Consider the following 27,025-nt stretch of genomic DNA (forward strand, 5'->3'; position numbering starts at 1 on the left):
TAGCTGGAATAAAATTGTAACAGATGTGAAGGAAAACAACACGGTAGCACTACTATGTGACAAAGATGCAGGCAGTTTTGCAAACTGTTTCAACTGAGAAGAGTTGTGAAAGTTTCCGCTAATGGGCAGGAGGTGGGGGCTGTAGAAACACCTCAATGGTTAAGAGTACATATTAGTGTCCCAGAGGACTAGAGTTTTGCTCCCAGCACCCATGTCGGAAGTGTCACTTTGCATGAGGGCATGTGGCAGGAAGGATGGCTAGGGAGCATTTTACATTTGTGTTCTTTGAGGCTTTTACACTGAGAGTGGACTCACGGTATATATAGTTCAAAGACTGAGGGAGGGGCATGATACACACTTAATTCCAGCGCTTGGGAGATATGGAGCTCCTACTTCATGGCTGGCCTGATCTAAACAGCAAGTTCTAGGCTAGCCAGGACTACAAAGTTCTGTCTCAAGAAAGAAAGAAGCAAAGAGGAGAGGAGAGGGGAGGACAAAGGAGGGGAGAGAGAGACAAATACAGAGTGAGAGAGAGCACGGAAGAGGATGTCAGATTCCCTGGGGCTTGAGTAACCTGAAAGTGAGCAGAAAGTAACTCAATTTTGTCTTCAGGACGTCAGTGCAGTTGTTTGTTGAGCTTCTCATTGTTTTCATTTCTGTGATGGCATCTCATGTAGCCCAGGTTGGTCTCAAACCCTCCATGTAGCTGAAGCTGACCCTGAATCCCTGACCTGTGTCCACTTCCACAGTGCTGGTGTTCCAGGCTCGTCACAATGCCTGGCTTCAGTGCTTGCTCTGTCAGTCCAACGTTCTCTTCTCAGAGCACACTAAGGAAAATGTAGGTCTGAATTCTGAGCTATTCTGCTAAAAACTTTAGAGGCTGGAAGGCTGGAAGGTTAATCAGTCACTTCCTGCTAAAACTGAAAAGCAGTTCTGCACCGCTGGGGTAATGTTCAGCTGTCTGTATCCCGGGTGACTAAGCTTTTGACTGACACCTGTGCTCTCTGAACTCATCTTGCCTGAGTCTACTGAGAACCTACCAGGAATGACACAGTCAAGACACTTGTCATGGGTTCATCATGTCCCAGAACTCAGTTCTCATTCCTGAGCTCACACAGGAACTGAGAAGTGGTCACTCTTAGGCCACAGCTCTGAATGGCATGGATTCTGCTCAGGTAGACTGTCTGTCAGCAGATTTGGGCTGAGCTGTTCTGAGCTGAGTTGCCATGGCCACTAAACGGAAAAGCCTTCAGCCAGGAAGGGCATGGCTCACTTGCTGGGCTTCCCAGGCACACAGAGGGTGCTGCTCCATGTGGGGCCTGAACTCAGGTTGTCAGGCTTGGCGGAACGCCAAGCACAGTTGTCCATCTTGCTAGACTTGATAACTATTCTTTTTTACACTAAGATCACATAAGACAGATTCTTTTATAGTTGTTAAGACTTGCTCTGTGGTATGGAATATAATCACAGTTAGAGGTCTCACAGGCTGCTGAGGAGAGTTGTGTTGTTAGATGGACGTCTGTAAGTCCATTTGGTCTATGATGTCCTGAAGCTTCTTCATTGATTTTTGTCCAGAGGATTCATAGAAAGATTAATGGCATGATCCTGAAATCATTTACTACTCTTCTATCGGTAATGGTCTCACTTCTTACACCCATTAGCATTTATTGTATGAAACTGGAAGTCCTGATGTTCACTGCATATAACTGTTAATTTTTCTTTTAAGATTTATTTATTTCCTATTGATACAGTATTCTGTCTGCATGTACACCTGCACACCAGAAGAGAGCACCATATTTCATTACAGATGGTTGTGAGCCAACATGTGGTTCCTGGGAATTGCACTCAGGACCTCTGGAAGAGCAGCCAGTGCTCTTAACCTCTGAGCCATCTCTCCAGCCCCTAATTTTTCTTAAGAATTGTGTGGTTTGGTCAGGTGGCGCATGCCTTTAATCCCAGCACCCAGGAGGCAATGGCAGATCATCTGTGAGTCAGAGGCTGGCCTGGGCTACAGAGAATTGCTTGGTTTAACATGGAGAAGCCTTTCCTCTTCCTAGTTTTGTTTTGAGGTCACTGTATTACTTATCAGAATAGCAAGGATCTCCAGAAGAGCAGCTCTGACACAGCTGGACTGCAGCTTTCTGAGACTCTGTGGACTTCTGACCTCTCAAGTTAAATGAACTTGTGGCTCCATTCCACTGGTAAAAGCTTATAGCAGATGTATAAAGTGAGTTCACTACTGATTGTAAAAGGGATACTTTTCAGATAAACTGCCTAACAAGTTTTGTTGTAGAAAATTTACATTTATTGTATGTAACAAGGGTTAGCGACTTCTAAGACCTCTTCTTTGAGGTTTTCCTGTGAAAAGCACTTCTAACACATTCCCTGGCAGCACAAGCTTCTGTAGAGCACACACTCAACAGCCCATTTTGTGATCTTGCCGGGATGAAGGAGAAGGCTGAGAACAGATCAAAACAGTGCGGGAGGAAGTCCACTGCCAAAGAGCAGCCTCCACGAGCTTGGGATCTTCCACGGCAAGGCGGATGCTGCCCGGCTGTCACGCTGTAACGAACAGGAAGACATCTCATCTTTACTCCTGCATCAAATCTTTCAGTCTTGACACTTGTAGCTAATCTTTATTAGGAAAACGAAAACTATAAGTTGTGTCTTTATATAAAATAATAGGTTTCTAAGTTTCATCTCAAAAATATGCCAGAACAGCTATAGACAAGTATTAAGTAAATCAAATTCAAAACGAACACGGGGGGGGCATGGTGGAGGGTGGAGGCAGCCAGAGTTATACAGTGAGTTTGAGGCCAGGGGGGCTATTTAAGACCTTGTCTGTTTAAAAAAAAAAAAAGGGTGTGTCGAAAGAAACAAGGTGATTGCAGATGTGGCGTGAGAGGGTTGAAACAAGGTCTCACCATGTAGCTCTGGCCTTCCTAGAACTCTTTATGTAGACAGGCTGGCTTCAAACTCATCTTAATCCGCCTGCCTCCCAAGTGCTGGGATGAGAGGCATGCACTAGCATGCCCAGAGTGTGGTGCTTCTGTTAGGCCTTCAGGCTTATTTCTCTGGTATGCCCTTCATTTGACAATAGGGAAAATAGCCATGTACCACTCAGGTGGCCACAGCAACTTCACTTTCCTAAAGCCTGAATGTACAGAATTCTAGCTTGCTCTTCTAAGAAGCTGTCTGGGGCAGGATGTGACGGCACATGTCTTTAATCCCAGCACTGGAAGGCAGAGATAGGATTATCTCTCTGAATCCGAGGTTAGCCTGGTGTACATAGCAAGCTCCAGAAGAGCAGGGCCACAAAGACCCTGTCTCAAAAAATAAAGCACAAAACCCACAAGCAAAACAAAACAAAAAGCTGTGGTCACAATTACTATGGTGTGAACAAGTGAGCACACTAAGGAACTTTGGACTTCCTGCCTGAAACCAAATGAGGTAAAAGGCTAGTTAACTATCCTCACTAATTCATTCTTTCCTTCTCTCTCTCTCTCTCTTTTTTTTTTTTTTCAAGATGGAGTTTCTCTGTGTAACAAGCCCTGGCTGTCCTAGACTCACTTTGTAGACCAGGCTGGCTTTGAACTCACAGAGATCTGCCTGCCTCTGCCTCCCATGCATTGGGAGTAAAGGCCTAAAAGTGTGCGCATCCACATCCAGCTCCTCACTCATTTTCAAAAGCTTACCTCAAACTAAACTCTATGTAGAGATAAACTTTACCTCTTCAGCCTACTTACACATAAGACAAGTTACTGCTAAAGTAAAACTTACACTTGGTTTGATTATCTGAAGCCATTCATTAAGATACTCCACAAGACTGAGTGCATCTGGGATATTGTCCCCTTCTGAAACAAACTTCAGCAGAACTGCCATTTGGATTTCTTTAGAACAGCTATAAGAAATAAAAAGAAGAATTCAGAGTTTTCTCCTGTAACGAGATGCTCATTGTATGTGAACCTTTACGGTAAGTTAACTTGCCTCTTGTTAGACAAGAAAAGACATGGCATGAAGACAGATTTTTTACTTCCCACTGTCCCACACATCTTCTACTTCCCAGAAGCCTGGGAATATACAAGTGTGTGCTTCATTCTCATCCTCAAGAAAAAAACATCCTTTCTATCCTTAGCTACCAATACATGAGACAAGTTCTGATCCACTTCAAAAGCCTTCTGTGAGAGTGGTTTTCAGAGGTAAAGAGACTGAAATAGAGTAGCACTAGAGTCTTGTTTAGGACAGTCTTGTGTGGCAAAGACTGGTCTCAACCTTGCTATATAATTAAGGCTGACCTTGAATTCCTGATCCTCCTCACTCCGTGTTCCAAGTGCTAGATTACAGGTGTGGAAACCCAGCTTTGGTTCCACTCCTAATAGTCTAAAGCAGTGAAGGAAAACTGGAAGAGAATGAAACAGTAAAGAGTCATTACAGATACTCTGTTCTTTTTTTGAGACAAGGTTTCTCTATGTAACCTTGTCTTGAAACTCTCTATGTAGACCAGGCTGGCCTTGAACTCACAGAAATCCACCTGCCTGACTCCTAAATGCTGGGACTGAATGTGTGTAAACACCCCTCCTCTCACTATTTATTGTGTTTGACATGTTAAGCATTATCTACAATTGTATTTTTTCGGGACAGGGTTTCTCTGTATAACAAAGTCCTGGCTGTCCTGGACTAGATTAGTTTCAGTTAGATAACTTGTGTAATCATGAAAAAAGAATCTCTATAGAGAGCCTAGAAGTCTATTTCAGAGGTAGAGTGCAAGCATACATGATACAAAGTCCAATCCTTTGAACAACAAATAACTGCAAAACACAAAGGAAAAAAGAATCAAAATGTATCACTATAAAACATCAACTAACATAAAGATGGCAAACAAAAACAAAAGCTGTAAAACGTACTGAAAGCAAATGGCAAATGACAAAAGGTCTTCCTCATCAGTAATTGCTTAATAAACAATCACCACTCAAAGGACAGAGATTGTAAATCAGGGTAGTGGTGCATGCTTTAGTTCTAGCTTTGAAGGTAACAGCAGGAGGCGCTTGAGTTGGGTTACTATAGAAAGCTGAAGGCCAGCCTGCAGTACAAACAGAAACAGAGGAGGGGCAGAGGGGGGAAAGAGGGAGGGAGGGAGGGAGCAAGCATGGCAGGCAAACAAGCCCCTGTAATCCTAGGGCTTGGGCAGTGGAAGCAGGAGGATCAGAGGTTCAAGGCCAACCTGGGCTACACAAGCCTGTCTATAAACAGTGAGAAATAAGCTAAAAAACTCACCTTTCATCATAGAGTGTTTTTGTGATTCCACCTCCAGGAACACGAATACAAAGATCAGAATCATTCATCTCAGGAATGCATGGACTTTTTTCCATTTCTAGCCAGTTAAGGTTCTTTATTTTATTCTGAACACTCTTTTGCATAGAGGGTGTAAGCAGGTACCGGAAAGGAGTACTAGAAAAAACATATTATGTTCTTAAAAAATTACAAATATCAGAGAAATCCTGTCTCGAAAAACAAAACAAGTCAGATCTTAGAGTAATAATAACAGCAGCCCACATAATATTTATAAAGTTTGTGATAAAATATAAAAGCTTCTATTTCTATTCCTGGTAAATTTTGTCTCATTTATATATAAGAACTCACTCTGGGGACCGGGATATCGCTCAGTGGTACACTGTTTGCCTGAAGTGTGCATAGCCCTGTGTTTGATCTCCAGCACACTCACAGCATGCGCACACACACACACACACACACACACACACACACACACTCTATGCACAGCATACCTATACAACCTTGGTTGGATCCGTAGCATGTGTTCACCTCCCCCCCATGTACAAGCATGAATGTACTGGCATACTAGGGTACTAAAAGGATTTTTACAAATACAAATGGCTGGTGACATAGAGGGAAATAAATAATGTTCAATGTTTCAGATATTTCTAGTTAACTTAGGAGCTGGGAGTATAGTTTACTCAGTGGCAGAGTGCTGGCTATACATAAGGCTTTGGTTTGAGCCTTTGCAGTAAAAAGTTTTCTTTCTTATACCCAGCTGTACTGGCCTCAGAAGAATGAACTAAAAAGATCTATCTACCCACCTACTCTTCTCTTTCTTCTACCTTCCTCTTTCTAAATTCCAGTTAGGAAAGGATATACCTGGCCTCTAAATTTCATTTTAATTTTAAATAAACAAATGACCATAGTATAAATCATAATCAAAGCACAAACATACCTGCGGAGTTGTACATCATTACAGTGATATGAATGGCTGCTTGAAAGAACAATAATCCTGGCACACCTGCTACTTTTCACCCAGGCCAGCAGCTTTTCACAGAATGACTTGGATTTATACTTTGGATGCCATTGAGATAGCAGAAAGAAAATATAAAATTGAGATCTCAGATATAAAAATAACCAATGTAACCCTTTACCTCCATCTTCATGTAACAATGAATGATATGATTTACTGACACTAAAATGATCAACTCCACTTCTTTTAAACTGAAAATGAATGGCAAAGATCAATGATTTAATATATATTTTTACAATCATAAAATAAATTGTGAAGAATGTAAATCTCTATCCTAAATAAAATTTTTCTATTTAATTTATTATAACCAACTATATAGTCATATATGAGGCATTCTTATTATAAATTTCATTGTACTATAACCACATGAAAATAATCAGATGAACACAAAGTTATGAATATCTGGCTTTGATTCCTTAAAGAAATCAATACTGAGAAGAAAAGGAAGAGGAAGTCAACAGTTAAAGATACCAATGAAAAGGATGTAACTGCAAAGTGTAACATGTTAGCCTTGACTGGATCCAGAACTGGAAAGATTTTTGGAAATAATTGGGGAGAACTAAATAATTGGATGACACTTCCAAGTCAGTAACAATGGTATCAATGGTGTAAGGGTTCAGAATGGTGCTGTGGTTGTGAGATTGTCCTTGTTCTCTAAGTTCCTCTTCCCATGACTACTAGGATGGAACCCTGAGCCTCATCACACATGTAGGCATGCACTCTAGCACACAGCTGACACCCAGCACCTGTCCATGTTCCTGAAAGTTGTTTCAACATTTTTTTAATTAAATATTTTCTTTTCTTTTTTCTTTTTTTTTTTTTTTACAATTTATTCATTATATATCCCAATTGAAGACCCCTCCCTCAACTCTTTCCAGCTGTGTCAAAATTAAAGGATGAATTATATTAAGTGCGCTTGTCTAGTACCCCAAAGTTCTAGGACTAATCTCTAATGCTGAAAACAACAAAAACAAAAAAACAAAATCAAAACAAGACACACACCAAACAAATAAATATAAAAGCACTACTGTGAAAAAAAATCAAACACCAGGCACACATGCAGGCAGAGCATTGTATGCATAATACATAAACAAAGAAACACAGCATTTGTGGTATGCGGTGCACTTAAATAACACAAGGCCACACGGACAGAGAGTGAGCAGCTACTGTGGGGTAAAGATCAACCTCACACAGAATGCTGAGGAAAGGACGCTGGACAGAGAGAAACATCTGCTCTAGGAGTCCGTCCACCTCCGTAAGAATTTACCATATCACTACGTGTTCTTAGATGGCTGATAATATTCTATTTCTTGACTTGGAAGAATTTTACTTGCACTCTTTGCCATGTCTGTTTAGGTAAGATAAATTAAAAAAAGTACTATACAAAAAAGTACTCGAGTTAACTTTCCACTAAACTCTTAACAGAGCATGCTAGTACACACCTGTGACGCAGCACCAGAGAGGCTAAGTCTAACTGTAGCCACATGACAGACTCTGGTTTCAAAAAAACCAAACACGGACCTTCTGAATTTCTGACCTCCTGAAGGGATAGTGTCTGAAAACACCACAGGCACCAGTGTGGCTGGAGACTGGATATGTAGACAGCTACGGAGAGAACTCTCTAACATGGCAATGTTCTTACTCAGTCTCTTGCTATGTATAGCTACAGAGGATACAGAGCTATATAGGACTAGACTATTTTTTCGACAGCCAGTCTTCCAGGTCCTGACACAGGGCTGTGAGTTCATTCTGAGAGCCACGAAGCCCTGAGGGTTTCAAGGGAGAAAGGGTATGATTTGAGTTGGTTTAGATGACCATTGTATTATTCTTGGGATAAGCAATGCTTGATGATGTACTTCCGCATAACTGAGCATTGGTGGTTAGAGCGTTTTTTTGGTTTTTTTTGAGACAGGGTTTCTTTGTATAGCCCTGGCTACCCTGGAACTTGTTCTGTAGACCAGGCTGACCTTGAATTTAGAGATCTGCCTGACTCTGCCTCCCGAGTGCTCGAATTAAAGGAGTGCACCCCTCTGCCTGGCTTAGAGTATGTTCTGATAAATGATTCACAACGCAAAAATTTCCTGCAGAGGTACTGAACTGAGAATGTGTTAAAACTCATGAACAAACCACAATCCCTTTTAGTATAAAAATAAAATGACAGCAACACACTGAAAAGAATGTTTTATCTGATTTGATAAAACATTCTTTATCAAATCAGACCTTTCCTAAGTATAGAAAACAATACAATATAAACAATTCTTTAGTCTTGATTCTTTTCTGTTTTTTTTTTTTTTTCCCGAGACATGGTTTCTCTGTGTAACAGAGCCCTGGCTATCCTGGCCTCGCTTTGTAGACCAGGCTGGCCTTGAACTCACAGAGATACGGCTGCCTAAGGCATGCGCCACCTAGTCTTGATTCTTAATGCCATTTGACAGTGTTTTGTCACTACACTTTAATGAACTTAAAAGGTAATCATACTAACCTTAATAAAAATGGATCTTAACTGAAGCACCACTAGTTTCCTTGACGTCAATGAATATACTATAAAGAGAAGAAGCAGAAATCACAGGACAGAATACAACAAAGAAGTTGCCAAGTTGCAATTATTAGTATGACAAATAATATGAGTTACAACAGCCTTTGCACTTAAATATTTTCAACAATTAAAATACCGGCTTTAGGGATGGTGTTCTAGTGTAGAGATCAAGAACTTAGAACCCACATGTTGTTTGTCAAGGTGACTGTATCTGGAATCAGCTCAAAGCCAAGCAGCTGGCACACCTGTGAACGGTACTCTTGACTGGACTGTTTGAGGTGGAAAGACCCTCCCTAAAGCTGGGCAGCACCTTCTGTTGACAGCTCATATAAAAAGATATGGAAAAAAGGAAGCCTTTGCTTTTTGCCTGCTTGCTCTAGCTGGCAAGTTCATCTACCCTGTTGCTGAGGCATTCCTTTGCTGGTATTAGAACCTACTTAATTCAGGATTCCAACACAGACCAAAGACCAGCACAAGCATCGAGCTTCATGGACTGAACAAGTGGATTCTTGACCTTTTCTTTTAGACAGTGGCTGTTGGACCAGCTAGACCACACCATGTCAGCCACTCTAATATGCCATGTATTATACAGTCATGGTGGATATGGTAGCTCACTTGTAATTCCACCTCTTGGAAGGTGAAAACAAGGGACCCTGGAGCGAGCAAGCAGGCTAGTTGGACTAGCTGCAGCATTGGGCTTTGGGTTTTCTTGACTCTGTCTCAATGAATAAACTGAAGAGGGATTAAGACTTCCTAATGTCAACTTCCAGCCTCCCACACATGTGCACACTCCGCTAACATAGGAACACACAAGCATACACACATACACAAGAAAAAAACCATACACATAAAAATACGGTTCTAAGCTCTATGCCCTTTCCAACTGCTGCCCTTTATCTCTTTCCTTTAGGGTCTTGTTTCATGTTGTTGTTTTGAGGCATTTCTTACAATGTGCCCAAGTTAGTCTGCTCAAGCAATCATCCTGTTTTACCCTACTAATGTAGCTGGACTATAGGAGTGTGCCACCATGCCTGCTTTACAGGCTATTTCTTTTTAACTTAAAAAACTTAGTTGTTTACAAACTTACTTACAGACACACACACACACACACACACACACTGTAGAGTGCAGTGCCCATGGAGATTGGAAGATGTCAGGGCCTCTAGAGTCGGAGCTACAGGTGGCTCCTGAGCAGCCTGATGTGGGTGCTGGGAACTAAAGTCAGATCCTCGGGAAGAGCAAGTATTCTTACTACAGACTCATCTCTCCAGCCCAGAATTATTGTTTTAAGTTAGCACAGACTAGTGAGCTTCATCATAGCATTTTATACATTGTCACTGTACTTTGTTCCTTAGAGTCTATTCTGAGTTTAAAAAGAGCTCAAGCGGGCCTCTAAAAGACTCTGCCTAGCAGTGTATCAAAGCAGATGCTGAGACTCATAACCAAAATTTGGGCAGAGTGCAGGGAATCTTATGAAAGAAGGGGGAGACAGAACTGTTGCTTCTACAAGAAGAGCAACAGAACCAAAATATCTGGACACAGGGGTCTTTTCTGAGACTGATACTCCGACCAAGGACCATTCATAGATATAACCTAGAACCCTTGCTCAAATGTAGCCCATGGCAGCTCAGTATCCAAGTGGATTCCCTAGTAATGGGAACAGAGACTGTCTCTGACATGAACTCAATGGCTGGCTCTTTGACCGCCTCCCTCGATGGCGGAGCAGCCTTGCCAGGCCACAAAGGAGGACAATGCAGCTAGTCCTGATGAGACCTGACGAGCTAGGGTCAGATGGAAGGGAAGGAGGACCTCCCCTAATAATGGACTTGGAGAGGGGCATAGGAGGGAATAAGGGAATGAGGGTGGGCTGGGAGGAAATGAGGAATGAGGGAAGGGGCTACAGCTGGGACACAAAGTGAATAAAAATATAAAAAATAAAAATTTAATTAAAAAAAAAGAGCTCAAGCTGGACATGATTATTTACACCTATAATTCTAGTCCTCAGGTAGCAGAGGCAGGAGGGCCACGAGTTCCAGAAATGCCCGTGCTATATAGCGAGACCCCAAATAACTACTGTACGGTAGGAAAACATGCCACAGACATACCTTCAGTGTTTATACTGAGTTCACCTGCATTTTCTTCTTCAGTTGCATATGGATTGTTTCCAACCATTGGTACGAGGCAATCAGTGTAGAAATAACCAATCTTACACATGTTCAGCGTAGAAATAATCAGATCTATTGCAAGCTGGCCAACATTCCCAACAGATACTGCTGGCTGAAATAAAAAAGATGTGCTCTATGAATCACCAAAATTAGCAGCACTTTTAAGTTTAGATAGCAAAAATACTGAATGTGTATGCTTGGACACAAAGCAAGACACTGATTTTTACAAAATAAAACAAACCAACAAAATGTTCTGCGCTTGTAGAGTTTCTATTCTACCAAGGAAATGTCTTATTTGTGATTTAAAAAAGATACTAGTTATGAAAGAATAGTGTTATGAAAGAATACACAAGTAAGGTGATCAAGAAAGCTTCACCTTGGGTGACAAATGGCTACAGGTTTGAAAACGTAAAGTGGAGAGCCACAGTTGATAACAGTGTTTTCAAGGGAGTAAAAAAACAAGTGCGCGCACGCGCGCACACACACACACAGATACTGTCCCACGGCGTCAAAGTGCCAAATGTCTACCTATACCCCACACAAGAGTTTTTCGAATTACAGTCTACTGGACATGCCATAGAGTCACTGCAGTTGACAAGCAGCGAAGGCTTCAGCTGGCAGATAAGCCTTGACAGCGCTAATAAAGTGGACGGCCGCCTGCAGGGACAACCTCCCGGTTTGGTTTGTTTTGATTTTCAGGCTTAAAGCCTGCAGCAGAAACACGTGCCCGATTCTCTTAAGGCCAGGTGGCGCTTCCCTGGTCTGGGTGGCGACAGCGCCAAACTCAAGTGGAGACTCACCATCAGGAGTGTGAAGTTCGTTAGGTCGGGGACCGACTCCCCGCAGGGGACGAACATGACTGGAGCGGGAGGGAGGAACGCACAGGCGCCGGCCCGAAAAGCGAGACCACTTCCGTGGACAGAAGGCGGAACATCCAAGCGGTCGGGGTCCTTCGGGGGTCCTTCTGGTCCTCCGGGTTCTCCGGGTGGCCGGCGCTCTGCCTGTGCGCAGCGCGGAACGAGACCTCGAGCACGAGGCGGGCGGCGCTTCCAGGGTACGTAGGTCGAGGACCGGAGACGGAAGACGCGAGGACAACGCGTTCGGGGTCCCTAAGGAGGCGGCGTGGTGCACGGCGCCGGCCAGGCATCTCGGAGGACAGCCCCTGCGTCTGTCGGTCCTCTCCGTTTGAAAACAGTTAAGCTGCTGCGCCCCAGCAGCAGGGTTCCCGCCCTGCCCGGTCTTACGCGGCTGCCCAGCCGCGCCGCTTTGTGCTCTGCCCGCCACTGATGCTGCGCGGTCGGGACGACGGGCTCCTCGGCTCCGTCGTGTGAGGTGGCGAGTAGAAGCCGCGAAGCTCCAGCGCCTTCATGTCGCTGCCTCCGGAGAAAGCCTCGGAGCTGAAGCAGCTCATCCATCAGCAGCTGAGCAAGGTGAGGAGGGCGGGCGGAGCGGCCCCGAGCCCAGCCCCGGGCTGTCGGCGGGGACCGAGCCTGGGCTGTGGAGCCGGTGCGGGAGGCGAGCTTCGGTCGGTTAGGAGACGCCGAGGGAGCGCTGAGAGCTCTGCCCCTGGTGTGGAGGGGCCTGGAAAACGGAGGCGGTGGTCCGTGATTTCCAGAAGACCGCGTCCGAGTAGTCCCGAGGCGAGATGTCAGGGCTGCTTTAAGCCAGCAGCCCCAGTTGCCCTAAGAAGTTACGGGAGACAGACAGGGCTCTCAGATGACTGACAAGGAACCCTACTCGTTTACCCTACTCGGGGCTTCGAGGAGAACGGCGAGTTTCCAGCGACGCTCGACTGTTGGCTGGAAGCTGAAGTAATAAAGCCTCTTTATGGTGTGTTTGTGCGCTAGGGTCGCTAGCTTCTTTTGTCGAATCCTCAAAAACAGTCTTCGCTTTTCCATCGTATAGGCAAGGAAATAGGCCGACAAATTAGTTTAGAGTTGCAAATCGCATAAGCGGAAAGCTGAAACAACTCGATCTTTGTTCTGTCTTCTTCCAGGTCTGAGTTCTTTTGATTATCCTCCACTCTCTCTCTAAAGAGTTGTTTTCACTGAATTATTTGTGGGCAACCAGCAATAAAGGTAGTTAGTTGGTAACCAACAAGTTCAGATTGCTTCTAGTATTTTGCTCAAAAGTTTCATTACTTAAAAGTTTCATTACTTAATTTTATTGGCATTGGCGGTTCTAAAACTTTAGAAGCCTAAAACTGTAGCAGTGGTATTTAACAGCATTATAATGTTGTAAATTATTTTTCGAGACAGTGTTTCTCTCTGTGTAACCCAGCTAGGCTGGCCTGGAACTCAGAGATCCACAGATTAAGCTTCCGGAGTGCTGGGATTAAAGGCGTGCACCGCCAAAACCCCGGTGCAATGTTCTAAATTGTAATATGAGTTTTCTCCGTAGATGGATGTTCATGGCAGAATAAGGGAAATTCTTGCAGAGACTATTCGGGAAGAATTGGCACCTGATCAACAACATTTGTCAACAGAAGATCTGATCAAAGCGCTCAGACGTCGAGGAATCATCGACGATGTAATGAAAGAACTTAATTTTGTGACTGTGAGTAATTTTCTAGGTAAACAGTGAATGTGTAAATATGTTCTTGTGTCTGACGGTTTATAGGGTCCATGGACTTGATTTTGTAAAACCGCTGTAAGTTCATTCTGTCTATTAATAGTCATTTTTCTTAGTTTTTAAAAAGACTTTTGTTTGTGTATGGGTGTTTTGCCTGAATGCAAGTCTGTGTACTACTTGCAGCCTGGTGCCCAGGCTGGTCAGGAAGGGCTCTGACCTCCTGGCACTGGAGTGAGCCACCATTAGGGTGTTGGAGGTCCTCTGCAAGAGCAGCAAGTGCTGAGCTATCTCTGCAGCCCCTGTACTGTCTCTTCTTCAGGTGTTGGTTTTTCAGACAGGCTTTCACTGTGTAGTTCTGGCTGTCCTGGAACTTGTTCTGTAGACCAGGCTGGCATCTGCTTCCTGAGTGCTGGGATAGAAGGTGTTCACCATCATCACCCCTGGCTCCTTTTCTTAGGTTTTAGGTTGGCCCCACCGTGAGTTGACAGATTGTGCTGATGAGATAGAAGGCACACACTCTGTTTCTTTCCCTGAAGTGACAAACTTCTCTTGTTATTCTGTAGATCTATAATTTATTTAGATTAGGGCTGTTTTTTAAAACAGATACATGTAAGAAATTCTGTAATGTAAGAACTGACTTCATAAAACTTCTCGGATCTCTGTACAAATAGGTCAGTAGTGGGATATCTCCCGGTGCATTTAGTAAGTGGGCCTTATTTTGAAAATGAGGCAATAATGAAAAACTGTGACCTCAATGCAAGGAGTGATCTACTAAAAATAGGATGGACTTCATAATACCCTAGAGAATTGGGTTCTTTAACACACCATCCTTTTTTGGGTTTTGAGGCTTACAAACCCATTTGTTATAAAAACTGACCTAGTAACAGCCTCTGTTGAATGAATGTTACTTTTAAAAAATTAGTCCATGGTGGAATTTTTTTCTTTAAATGAGATAGTGTCTCAGTGTATAGCCCTGGCTGTCCTGGAACTCACAGAGGTAAGGACAAGGATGGCCTTAAACTCACAGAGATCTACCTGTCTGTGCCTCCCAAGTGCTGGGAGCAAGGCGTGCACCACAGTGCCCCAAAGCCAAATGTTATATAGAGAAGCTTGGCCTTGTTTAAGGTATTAATTTGTTTTTAAGGCCAGGCTTAGTGCCTCATACTTTTAGTTTCAGCACTTAGGAGGTGGAAACAGGCATACCTCTGAGTTGGTCTACATATGTTTAGCATTTAGTGGATGGCAAAAGCTAATTAGACTTCTCCCAGTTAGATCTCTTTTGCAGGCGTTATTTTTATTTATCTTTATTATTATTATTATTTATTTTTTATTTTTTTTATGTGGAAGCAGTGTGTCCTAACCTTGCTCCTCTCCCTAGAATAGAAGGTTCCCCCTGCCCCATGGTTTTTAGAGACATGGTTTCACTGTATAACAGAGCCTTGGCTGTCCTCAAACTCTTTGTTGACCAGGCTGGCCTGGAACACACAGAGATCCACCTGCCTTTGCCTCCCAGGTGCTGACCACAGTTAAGTAGAAGGCTTTTTGAAAGAGCCTGATCTTTTATTGTTTTTTTCTGTCACTGCCATTTTCTTAAATAGAATTTTTATTGTCTAATTTTTTTTCTCTCTCTCTACTTTTCTAGGACAGTGTTGATCAAGAACCCTCTTCCTCTCCAAAGCAAACTGTTGGTTTTGATAAGCAATCAACGTTAAAAAAAAGTATGTATACACATATATATTTTTAACATAAACTTGGTTATGGTTGATAATGAATATAAGGTAGTATTTGGTATTTGATAGAAAATATTTCAAGTTTTTCATTTCAAAATGAAGTCCTTATGCAGGTTTTCATGAAATATATCAGATTTACTATATAGTACTGTTAGGGTTCGAAGACTTGGGAAATAATCCACAATGAAAACCAAGTTCGAGCCAGTGAAAAGTATATTTAAAAGTTGATATGTCAGGGAGACAACTGGGTTTGGAATCCAAATTGTGTCGTCCCAGGGCAGAACAGGACAACTTTTTAAGGCAAAACCCCACAGATTAGGTGAGGTAGGGGCATCCAGTCAGGTACATACATACATTGTATAGATCATAGCTGGTATCTTTAGTGGCTTCCTACATATCAAGTGTCTCCTTGCTAGCTTGACCTGGATTGATACCAGCCAATCAGAGTTCATTCAGCAGCTGCTAGATGTTGGTCCCAGCTGGGTGCTAACCAACAAAGCATTGATGGTCTAGACATGTGTGAGAAATTTGACCCTGAAGGTGTTTCTGGGAAGTTATTTTAGTACAGAATGGAGACTATGCAAGATAGAATCTCTGTAGCCAAGGTGGCCCCCAACAGTACTATTAGTCCAAAACCAGAAACATTGATTTTTTTATGTTTTGGTGATATATATATATTTTTTTAAAAACTGTAAGGCCAGATGTGATGGTACACACCTTTAATCCTTGTGTTCTGGAGGCAGAGGTAGGCAGAGAGAGCTCTGAGACTAGCCTGGTCTTTATAATGAGTTCCAGGCCAGCCAGAGATTCACAGAAATCCTGTCTCAAAGACAAAAAGTAAAATAAAATAAACCTATATGTTTGCTTTTCTAATAATAATTATCTGACAAATGCAGTTACTAAGTTGGTAATTACCTTCTGAGTTGGCCTGTGAAGGTGATTACATACTTTCTAAACAGCTAGAAAGCAAAGGTACACCTGACCTTAGCTTTGATTCCTTTAAAAGTAGGGAGATTGTCAGTTCAGAAAAGGATCATCTTTCTCTCCTCCCCTAACAAATGATTCTGCTACATAGTAAATTTGTTTGTTTATTTAAGACCATGTCTACATTTCTGTGAAGTTGTTTATTATGTCTTGATCACATTCATTCGGTTATTTGGCAGTTTCCTCATATGTTGCTACACTTTACAGCTAATCTTGATCCAACACGGAGGTATCTTTACCTTCAGGTTTTGGGTGGAAAAGCTTTCTTGGAACACCTACAAGAACCTGAGCCTTTGCCTGGACAAGTCTGTTCAACTTTCACCTTATGTTTGCATTATCGGAACCAGCGTTTTCGCTCAAAGCCTGTTCCCTGTGCTTGTGAACCAGATTTCCATGATGGCTTTTTGCTTGAAGTTCACAGAGAAAGTTTAGGTAAGAAACAGTAATGTGTCTAATTAAATTTGTTTGCTTCCCATTGCAGACCATCTACCACAGCTTCTGCTATAGAGAGATTGTAACCCTGGCCTGGTGGCTTGCTCAGTTTTTAATCCCATCCTCAGGGCACAGAGGCAGTTTTTATCTGTATTCTGGGCCAGCCTGGTCTATGTGGTGAGACCTTGTGGGGTTGAGGAGAGAGGCGTATGGTAGATGAATGTTTCTAGTTTTTTTCTGTTTTCTTCCGACTGCTTTTTTTTTTTTTTAATTAAAATGAGTTCCTACCTGCTTCTTGCTTTATTCACTGATTATATTAATTATTTTTTTAAAGTTCATTGTTTGTCTCTATCATATACATAGGTATTTGTACCTTCAAGTACAGGAATTACAAGTATGTGCCACCACACCTAGTTTTGTAACTAAAAATCAAAGTTTGAATCTGGTTGTGGTGGTTGATGTTTATAATCCTATCACTTGGAGGGTTGAGGCAGAATTGGGGGGACCTAAGACAGGAGATAGGCTACATAGGGAGACCATTCTCAAAAACACAAACCAAAAAGTCAGGTTATACATGTATGTATAAAGGCTTTAGCTATATTTTACCCATCCACCTAAAGCCATAAAGCAAGCAAAATTGCAGAAGTACACCTTAATAATTATTGTCTTTAAAAGGTGCCTCAGAGGTTTTTCCTTTTTCTTTATTTTCTTGAAATAGAGTCTCTCGTAGCCCAGTGTATAGCTGAGGATGACCATAATCTTTCAACTCTCCTTCCTACACTCGTGCGTCTAGTGCTTGAATTTTAGGCGTGTGCCAGCACACACGGCTATGTGATGTAAGGTCAAATCCAAGGCCTTGTCCATAATGGATAAAACACTCTCCAAACTGAGCTACTTCCCCAGGCCTTTTGTGACTTTTTTCCCTTCCAATAAAAATGTTAACTGGGCGCCCTGGTGAGACGGGTCAGCAGATAAAGCTCTTGCTTTGCAAGCCTGATGATCTGAGTTTGGCCCAAATCTGCATGGTTTAAGGAGACAAACAACTCCTGCAAGTTGTCCTTTGAACTCTATACAAGTGCTGTGCTGCATACACCATACCCCCATACACGTGCACACGAGTGCGCATGCACACGCACACACAAATATGTGAAGACTTTACAAATGTTAGTGGAATAAATTGCTAGCTCCAGGGTGTTGGCTCACTCGCTCTTTTTCTTTCTTTCTTTCTTTCTTTCTTTCTTTCTTTCTTTCTTTCCTTCCTTCTTTCCTTCTTTCTTTCTCTTTATTTCTTTTTTCTTTTTTTTTTTTGATGTTGGTGTGTGCGTGTACATGCTTTGCCAGCATGTGTGTATGCATCTGAGGCTGGAATAAAAGACAAGATACCACGGTCAGCTTGCACTTATGTGGGAACTCTGCTCCTTTTGATTGTATGGCACATATTTAACAACTGAACCATCCTCTCAACCCCTGGTTCTCTCAGTTTTATATAGTCAATACTGTGATGCTTTCTGAGTTGAGGAATAAATGTAATGTAGGGTTAATGTTGACGTATTCGGTGGGTTTTGTTCTTTTAAGATTTATTTCTATTTCATATGTGTAAGTGTTGTGCCTGCAGGTATGTTTGTGCACCATATAGTGCCCAGAGAGGTTAGAGAGGGCATCAGAATCCTGGGAACTGGGGTTACGACAGGTGTGAGCTACCGTGTGGGTGCTGGGAATTGAGTGCAAGTCCTCTGTAAGAACAAGTATTCTTAGCCACTGAGCCATCTCTCCAGCCTCCTGTATTTTTAGGGATCTTTAGGTTTCTCTTTTTTGTGTGTATGTGGTCTTGCTATGTAGCCCTAGCTGGTCTTGAACTCACAGATCCACCTACCTCTGCCTCTACCTCTGCCTCTGTGCTGGGACTGCCGCCACACCCAGCTGATGGCTTTGTCTTTTGTAGTAACATATACTATGATAAATTCTTTTAAAGAATAGGCTTTTCATGGGCCAGAAAGTTATGTAAAGCATATAACTAAACAACTCCTTCTCATAGTCCTATCAAGTCGTAATAGGAACAGGATATTTTTTCCCCCAGATGCTGGCATGCTTTCAGGGACATCATCAGACTATTTCATTGTGTGTAAGGTTATTGTTTAGTTATATTTTTCAGTAAAAGTGTATGTGTTTGTGTACTCCTGCATGCTTATGCGTGCACACGTGTGCATGTGAGTCTGGGTAGAGAGTCTGTTCACTACCATGTAGCTTAATCCTTAGCTTGTAAAGTTATTCTGTGTTTTTAAGTCATACTTAATATAGACTTTCCTTTCGTCTGTGTTACCAGGTGATGGAACTAGAATGGCTGATTCAACAACAATGTTATCAATAAGTGATCCAATTCACATGGTGCTAATCAAAACAGACATATTTGGTGAGACCACTTTAGTCGCTTCCTATTTTCTGGAGTGGAGATCAGTTTTGGGCTCAGAGACGGGAGTGACGAGTCTGACTGTGGAACTTATGGGTGTAGGTATGACGATTAGTGCCACTCTTTGCTTGTTTTAATCACTGTTTGTAAAGACGTTTATTTCATCAAAATGGCTTTATAGGGGGAAACTGTAGAACAAGGTTTCACAGGAATTTCAGTAGTAAGTTGTCTTAGGAAGTATGTTGAAGAATGACGCTGTAGCTCTTCAAAGTCAGTCTGGCTTATCCTAGGGAACTGTTTTTCCTGGCAAATGAATAGAAAATTTGGAGGTTCAACAGTTTTAATAAATACAAGGTTTTAAGAAAACAAGGATTCTTTTAAACACATGGATTTGTATATGAAAAAGCTGCTGCTGCTTTTTTTTTTTTTTTGGTTTATTGAGACAGGGTTTCTCTGTATAACAGCTCTGTCTGACTTGTTCTATAGACCAGGCTGGCCTGGAACTCAGCTGTCTGCCTCTAGCTCCAGAGTGCTGCGCTCATAGGTGTGTGCCACCACAGCCCTTAAGCCTCTTTGCATCAGCTTCTTTCTGGTGTGCCCTAGAGTACACATCATCATCACTATAGTGGTTCTTGGAAGAATGTTATAGGTTATTTTGGTTTGATTATGGCTAGGATCTCACAGTGTGTGTCTGGGTCTGTCCTTGAGTTCCATATATAATCCATTGGTCTACCTTGTGCTAGGATTATAGGCACATGCTGCCATGTGGCTATTGACAAATGAATAGATGTTCCTCCAGCCCCTTATCATGAACAAATAAGGTTTGGAAGAGGTGCTAGCTTGTTCAATATCAGTAGCAATGAATAGGAAAGGACAGACGTTATGCATTGGCTTATTTCCTTAGAGTTTTGAATCTCATAAAATGAAGAAAACAAAAACCTACTAATGTTATGTGTAACATAGAATGGAGTTGCATTAGTAGTACATCTTATCCATAAGAGTTAAACTTGGGGCTAGCATGATGGCTGCACAAGTAGGAGGAACTGGGTTTGTGTCCCCAGCAGCCACATAAAAAGCTGGGCATGGTAGTGTAGCGTGCATCTGTAACTATAGCTCTGATGGCAGTGGAGACACGAATATTGGGAGCTCACTACCCAGCCAGTCTAGCTAACTGGTGAGCTCCAGGTTCAGTGAGAGAGCTTATCTCCAAACTAAAGCTAAGAGCAGAAGAGGAGACACCCAGTGTCAGCCTCTGCTATCCATATTCATGTAGATGGGCAAGGACATCTGCACACACATGCATGCACACGCACAAGGAAAGAAAAGCCATGCAGTGGTGGCACATGGCTATAATTCTGGTGCTTTGGAGGCAGAGGTGGGCAGATGTCTGTGAGTTTGAGACCAGCCTGAATTTGAGGCTGGCCTGGTCTATACAGTAAGTTTTAGGACAGCTAGGGCTACACAAAGAAACACTGTCTTGAAAAACCAAAACAGAACTGGAGAGATGGCTCAGTGGTGAAGAGCACTCCCTGCTCTTATGGAGAACCTGGGTTTAATTCTCAGCACCCACATCACAGCTCGCAAATGTCTATAACTTCAGTTCCAGGTGATCTAACACACCCTCTGGCTTTCATGGACACCAAGAATGCACATGTTACACAGACATGCATGCAAGCAAATACTTACACACAAAAAACAATAGCAACAAAAAACTAAATTTGGCCAGTACATAGCAAGGCCAAAAAAGTGGTTTCCAGTTCTTTGCCTTCAAAAATAGGCCTAGGCCTGGAGAGATGGCTCAGTGGTTGAAAGCACTGGCTGCTGTTCTAAAAGATGCACATTCACTCCACAGCACCTACATGATGGCTCCCTGTGTCTGTTAGTAACTCCAGTCCCTGGACTCTGTCCTTCAAGGGCGCTTAATGCATACAATGCACAAGGTGCACAGACCGACATTCAGGCCAGCATAACTAAAGTAAAAGATTAAAAACCAAACAACAAAAATAGGCCTACGTGATAACTGTAGCAGTGACCTGGAGACAAGCATGTACTGGTTTGCTGAGAAGTATTTTATTGTGATTTTTTTGATACACACACACACGTGTATGTATTTAAAATCATGGGTTCAAAAGTGATATGCTAAGAAAGGGTAAATAGAGTTACTGTATATTATAAAAAGTATGACTACTTTCAGATTTTCCTGGAGGCGGAATGGGTTACTAACAATTGCTTTGCTTTTATACTTAATGTTAAGTCTAGTTGGAATTTATGTACTTAGTGAAAATGAAAATTTAAGAATTCCAAATCCATGAGGTCAGAAAAGTTTCTTAAAATGTTTTTAGAAAGCTAAGAAAATAGTTCATGTTTTTATTATGTACATTAGTAAAAAAAGTAAAAACCACTTTGAATTGGTTATTTTAAATTTTTTTTATTAAGTTTTAATATGACTATTAAGTGTAATGTTCATATTATCATTCTACCTAGATGATAAGGTACCTCACTCTTAAATTATGGTTAGACTTTTACTAACTATAATAGTACTGCATGTTCTATGTTTTAAATAGAGTTTTAAGTATTTATTTGTATTTATAGGCACAGAATCAAAAGTTTCTGTGGGAATTTTAAATATAAAACTTGAAATGTACCCACCACTCAGCCAAACCCTGTCTCAAGAGGTCGTGAACACACAGGTAAAACTCAGCTCCTCTTTGTGCACGTGCTTCAGTTATAGCAAATATTTACCCAAGGAAGTATTCTCTTTAGGAAAAACAATGTCATCCCTATTTTATTTATACTAAAAAAAAATTAACAAAGGATGGGAAGAGAGTTAAAAACCTGGGCCTGGTGATGCAGCTTAGTGGTAGTGCTTGCTCAGCATTTACCAAGCTCCAGGGCAGGGAGTGTGATGGGGAAAAGCCACAAAGTTGGAGGGTGGATGGAGAAAGTTACCACATTTGCATGTACTTTTGCGGGGGTTGGGGGCGGGTGGTAAGGATGTGCTGTGCTGCTGTGTAACTCTCAGGAGTGGGTACAGTGGGTCCTCCACATGGATCCTGGGGATTGAGTTCAGGTCATCAGGTTTTGGGGGTAGACACCTTTTCTTGCTGAGCCATCTTCATTTCATAGACATCTACTGAATGCGTGGTTTTTGTGTAATCCCTGCTAGAATGCTTGGGGAGGTTTTCTCTCCTAACTCCACTATTGGAGCTCAGCAGCTCCTTTCTGGGTTTGTAAGATGTACAGATTTCTTCAGTCCTGTGAGTTGGAATTGCAGCTGTGGTTCTCTGCTTTCTTGTGGAATAATTCTCCTTAACTACATGCTTTAGTCTTAGAGTTGTGCTTTTATTCAACCATATCATATTTTTATTGTCTTAGACTTTCTCTCCCCCTTTTGTTCCTCTCACCTACCCCCTCTGTGGTATTGGGCATCAAACCCAAGGCCTTGCCACATGCAACATAGTCCTGTGAATTATAGCCATAGCCCTTCAATTTTTATTATTTATTATCATATATGTGTATATATGTTATTTATAAAGCTATATGACATATAAACAAAGACCTATTTGATTTTTTTGGTTTTTTTGTTTTGTTTGTTCTTGTTTTCTGTGACAGGGTTTCTCTGTGTAGCTCTGGCCGTCCTGGAATTTACTCTGTAAATTAGACTGGCCTTGATTCAATAGATCACCTCCCTCTGCCTCTCCAGTGTTGTGATTAAAGTCATGTGCTACCAAGGTTTTGCTCAAGTAACTATTTTAATTATTTGTTGTTGTTGTTGTGGGTTTGTTGTTGTTAAGTCAAGATCTCCCTGTGTAGCCCAGCTATATGATCTTGAACTTATGATCCTCCTGCTTCAGACTTCCATATTCTTGGATTACAAGTTTGTGTTCAGCACTGCTACATCTGGTAAATTCTGTTGTTACTTGTATTGACAAATAAGTATTTCATTGGTGACTGAAGGGATGGCTCAGTGGTTAAGATTTCTGGATGCTTTTCCAGAGAGCCTGCGTTCAAAGTTTGCTGTTTTGAGTTGGGAATTGAACACAGGGCTTCATGAATTGTGGACATCTTCTACCACTGTGTGACAGCCCCAGACCTTGGGTTCTCTGTGGTTTGTTTTTTTGAGATGTCACTGTGTAGTCTTGGCTGGCCTGAACCTCACAGAGATCCACCTGCTTCAGCCTTCCATGTGCTAGAATTAAAGGCCTATGCTGCCACACCTGGCAAGTTCTTATGAAGCATGACATTGTGTTATTTGCTTACTTGTTTTTAAGTAAGTATCTTTAAACAAGTTTATAGTGTGTGTATGTGCAGGCATTTTGTGTGGGTGCCAAAGAATCTACAAAAAGAGGTTGTGGCCCCTGAAGTTGAAGGTAAAGGTGGTTGCTGGGAATGAAACTCACATTCTCTGGGAGAGTAGCCAGCGCACACTGGCCATCGCTCCAGTAGAGCTGTCATCTTATAAGTGTTTTGTCATTTTTTATGGTAATATTAGTCATTTTTAGTGATAGCTTATTTTGTTTTATCTGTGTGTGTGTGTGTGTATAATGTTTGGAAAAAATTTAAATATTATATATTATTGTGTGTGTACTTAATGGGGGGTCCATGTGTCGTAGTATTTGTGTGGAGATCAGAGCACAACCTTGTGGAGTTGATTTTCCTACTTTTATGTGCATTCTGGGAATCAGCTAGGTCAGCAGGCTAATGTGACAAGCCCTGAGCTACTTCGCTGGCCTTATTCTTAAACATTTAGGCAGGGAAGCTTACAAGTCTTAAATAAATATTTAAAAAAAAAACCTGCCATGTACTTGAGGCAGCAACCAGTGACTCTAACTCCAAGGGATCCAATCACTTTTTTGGCATGTGCACATATACACATGCATATAAGTTTAGGAAAAAATTTAAAAGGACCGGGTACCATGTGCTGGGAATATAACAGCACAAGAGGCAGAACCTTTGTCTTTTGTTTTTGAGTCAGGGTCTTTTCATTGAATAGCTCTGGCTGGCCTGAAACTTACTATACCAGGCCGCCTTTAACTCACAGAGATCCACTTGCTTCTTCCTCCTGAGTGCTGGGATTGAAAACATGTATACCACACCTGGCTTACAGCAGCTTATTTTCCGTAGGCTGGAGACTGAGTAAACAGAATGCCAGGTATAAGCCAGGTGTGTTGGCATATGACTTTATTCCCAGCACTTGGGAGGCAGAGTCAAGGGGATCTCTGAGTTTGAGGCCAGCTTGGTCTACAAAGTGAGTTCTAGGATAGCCACGGCTACACAGAGAAACCCTGTCTCAAAAAAACAAAAAACCCACAGAAAAGAAAAAAGAAGCCAGATAGAATGGTTACTGGAAGGCATGGTTAGGATAGGGTAGAGAAATACCTGAATTGCAAGAAACATTAGTATTAGTAATATCAAGATTGGGCCTGTTTTCGAGGTAGTATGAGTAACAGCCTTGAACAAAAGCCTTGTGTGGATGGGAGAGAGAGAAAATGAGACAGGGCCAGAATGGTAATAAGTTCAGGTGGGTAGTTTACAATATGGTAGAAAGTGGTTGAAGTGATTTATTATTTAAAGAAGTCCATTATGCATGCATATGTGTGTGTGTGTGTGATTTGTATTATTGTATGGAGACAAATGATATTGAAGTCAGAAAATGTTGAGTTTGCATAACAGGGTGTTAGTTCTGGTTAAGATGGAAGCAGCAATGGAGAACAGTAGATGGTTCTGGTAATTGAGGAAATTTTAAAGACATTTTATTTAAACATTTTTCCTTATTTCAAGCTTGCCTTGGAGCGTCAGAAAACTGCAGAGAAAGAGCGATTATTTCTTGTCTATGCTAAGCAGTGGTGGAGAGAGTATTTGCAAATTCGACCCTCACACAACTCACGGCTGGTAAAGATTTTTGCACAGGTTTGTAAATTATGTTAGAAAAGCTTCATCCCTGCTTTTGAGATGTACAGCTATAAATATTTTACATTTATACAATATATTTATTCCACAAGTGAAAGTTATTTTTAAAAGTTGTCTTTTATTGGCTAGGTCAATGGCATATTATAATTATTGTTAACTTCGAATATACCTTTACATGATACTTAAAATTGATTGAACATTTGGATACTTTATGGCTTATATGTAAACTGCACTCTTTGTACAGAACGGGGACTTTCGACATACATTGTGTTTGTTAATTTTACAAAACAGAAAACAAAAACAGTATTAAGTGGCCAGTGACCGGAAATGTTTAACTACACAATTTCAACTACAGATGCCCCTGACTTACAGCGCACTTTCATGCTGATGAACACGTTAAAAGTGCCTTTAATACAGCTGACCTGCCCTAGGTTGTTGCTTAGCAATACAGTACACCAAGGGATATTGCTTGTTTACCTTTGTGATCAGGTGACACACTGAAGCTGTGACTGCTCAGCATCAAAAAATACTACATGCTGCATAGTACTACTCTAGAGATCAAAATTTCAAGTATAGTTTCTGCAGGATGTATGTATATATCCAGTAGAGCTATACATACATACATACACACATATATATATATACATACATATAAATAAATATACATACATACATACATATATACATACACACACACACATATATACATACATACGTATGTATATGTATACGTATATGTATATGTATATATATGTGTATGTATGTATATATGTATGTATATATGTATATATGTATGTATGTATATATATATGTAGAGCTATATATATGTATGTATGTATAGCTTCTGAGGAATACATCAAATAGTTTATATATTCATCTATACAATGTTAGATTATTTTGACATTAAATGTCTCAGATGTTAGTTAGGGTTTATATTGCTGTGAAGAGACACAATGATTATAGCAGTTCTTATAAAGGAAAACATTTAATTGTCGCTGGCTTCCAGTTTCAGAGGTTTAGTGCGTTATCATCATGGCTGGAAACAGTAGTGTGAAGGTTGGAGAAGGGACTGAGAGTTCTACATCTGTATTGCCAGGCAGCAGGAAGAGAATGCCACACTGAAGCATCTGATTTCCAAGCCTGCCCCTAGTGACACAGACGTCCTCCAACAGCACTACACCTATTCCAACAAGGCCATACTGAACTAATATATATGTTATATACCCTACACTCCCTAATCATTGGGACAAACTACGAATGGCTTCATTTCTAGATATGGAGCGTAGGAATAACATTCCTAAGTTAACTACTGGTAGGAAGGAAAAAAAAATTGTTTCTAACTCTACATAGTGTTATTCCTGTTAAGGTATGGATTACATTGGAGAAGTGCTGTGTAGAAATACGTTACTGGTTCTAAAAGTTGAACGGTAGTGTTTCTGTTGCCTGAGTTAGGTTTTATTTCATCAGAGCATTTTACGCATGTCCAAAGTTTTAATCATAAATGGCTCCCTCACTTCGCTGTATAAAGACAAATGTAGGCTTTGTTAACACCAATCTAAAAGCATGATATAGTAGGTAATTGTCAGAGGCGTTGTATACTCAGTTGCCATTCAGCACAGTCGTTGAGATGCATCCTGTTCTCAGGACACAGTAGCACATACCTTTACTCCCAGCACTTGAGAGGCAGAGACAGGCATATCTATGAATTTGAGACCAGCTAGCTCTACGTAGTTCCAGGCTAGCCAAAGTAACACTTAGTGAGACTGTCTCAAAAAACAAACAGCAACAAAAAGATGTGTCCTGTATTTAGAATATATGATATTTTCCTAAAATGTTTCTTCTACTTTCAATTGATTTGATTAACAATTTTTTTTCAATCATCGGTCAAAAATATTTTGTCTGCAATAAAGTTCTGTGTGGTATGAAAGAGTACTTCAGCTTATATTTACATCCTTTTCCTTATCTATCTGCTGACCATTTTTT

General features: G+C 41.4%; 2 protein-coding genes across 5 annotated transcripts in view; one reads left to right on the forward strand and one right to left on the reverse strand.

The window, feature by feature from the left end:
* Positions 1-2,282: 2,282 nt before the first annotated feature.
* On the reverse strand, positions 2,283-11,963 carry Psmg2 (proteasome assembly chaperone 2). Its single transcript, XM_021659513.2, has 7 exons — positions 11,809-11,963; positions 10,949-11,120; positions 8,790-8,848; positions 6,230-6,348; positions 5,275-5,448; positions 3,781-3,901; positions 2,283-2,562 (listed from the first exon to the last, which is right to left on the reverse strand). Exons 1-7 carry the CDS (start codon positions 11,863-11,865, stop codon positions 2,470-2,472), a joined length of 795 nt encoding a protein of 264 aa, XP_021515188.1. The 5' UTR covers positions 11,866-11,963; the 3' UTR covers positions 2,283-2,469.
* A 171-nt stretch (positions 11,964-12,134) lies between these two features.
* Cep76 (centrosomal protein 76) overlaps positions 12,135-27,025 on the forward strand; it is a 30,208-nt gene continuing 15,317 nt past the window's right edge. For 2 of the 4 annotated variants that reach the window (XM_060377123.1, XM_060377125.1), the window contains exons 1-7: positions 12,135-12,438; positions 13,409-13,564; positions 15,222-15,297; positions 16,501-16,725; positions 19,049-19,234; positions 21,725-21,822; positions 24,914-25,042. In XM_060377123.1, coding sequence (XP_060233106.1) covers positions 12,376-12,438; positions 13,409-13,564; positions 15,222-15,297; positions 16,501-16,725; positions 19,049-19,234; positions 21,725-21,822; positions 24,914-25,042 — 933 coding nt within the window. In that variant the 5' untranslated portion in view covers positions 12,135-12,375. Of the gene's footprint in view, positions 12,439-12,642; positions 12,839-13,408; positions 13,565-15,221; positions 15,298-16,500; positions 16,726-19,048; positions 19,235-21,724; positions 21,823-24,913; positions 25,043-27,025 lie in introns of those variants that run through there. The other 2 variants (XM_060377124.1, XM_060377126.1) reach the window with 2 other exon arrangements.

This window comes from Meriones unguiculatus, chromosome 2 (genome assembly GCF_030254825.1).
Source record: "Meriones unguiculatus strain TT.TT164.6M chromosome 2, Bangor_MerUng_6.1, whole genome shotgun sequence".
NCBI lineage: Eukaryota > Metazoa > Chordata > Mammalia > Rodentia > Muridae > Meriones > Meriones unguiculatus.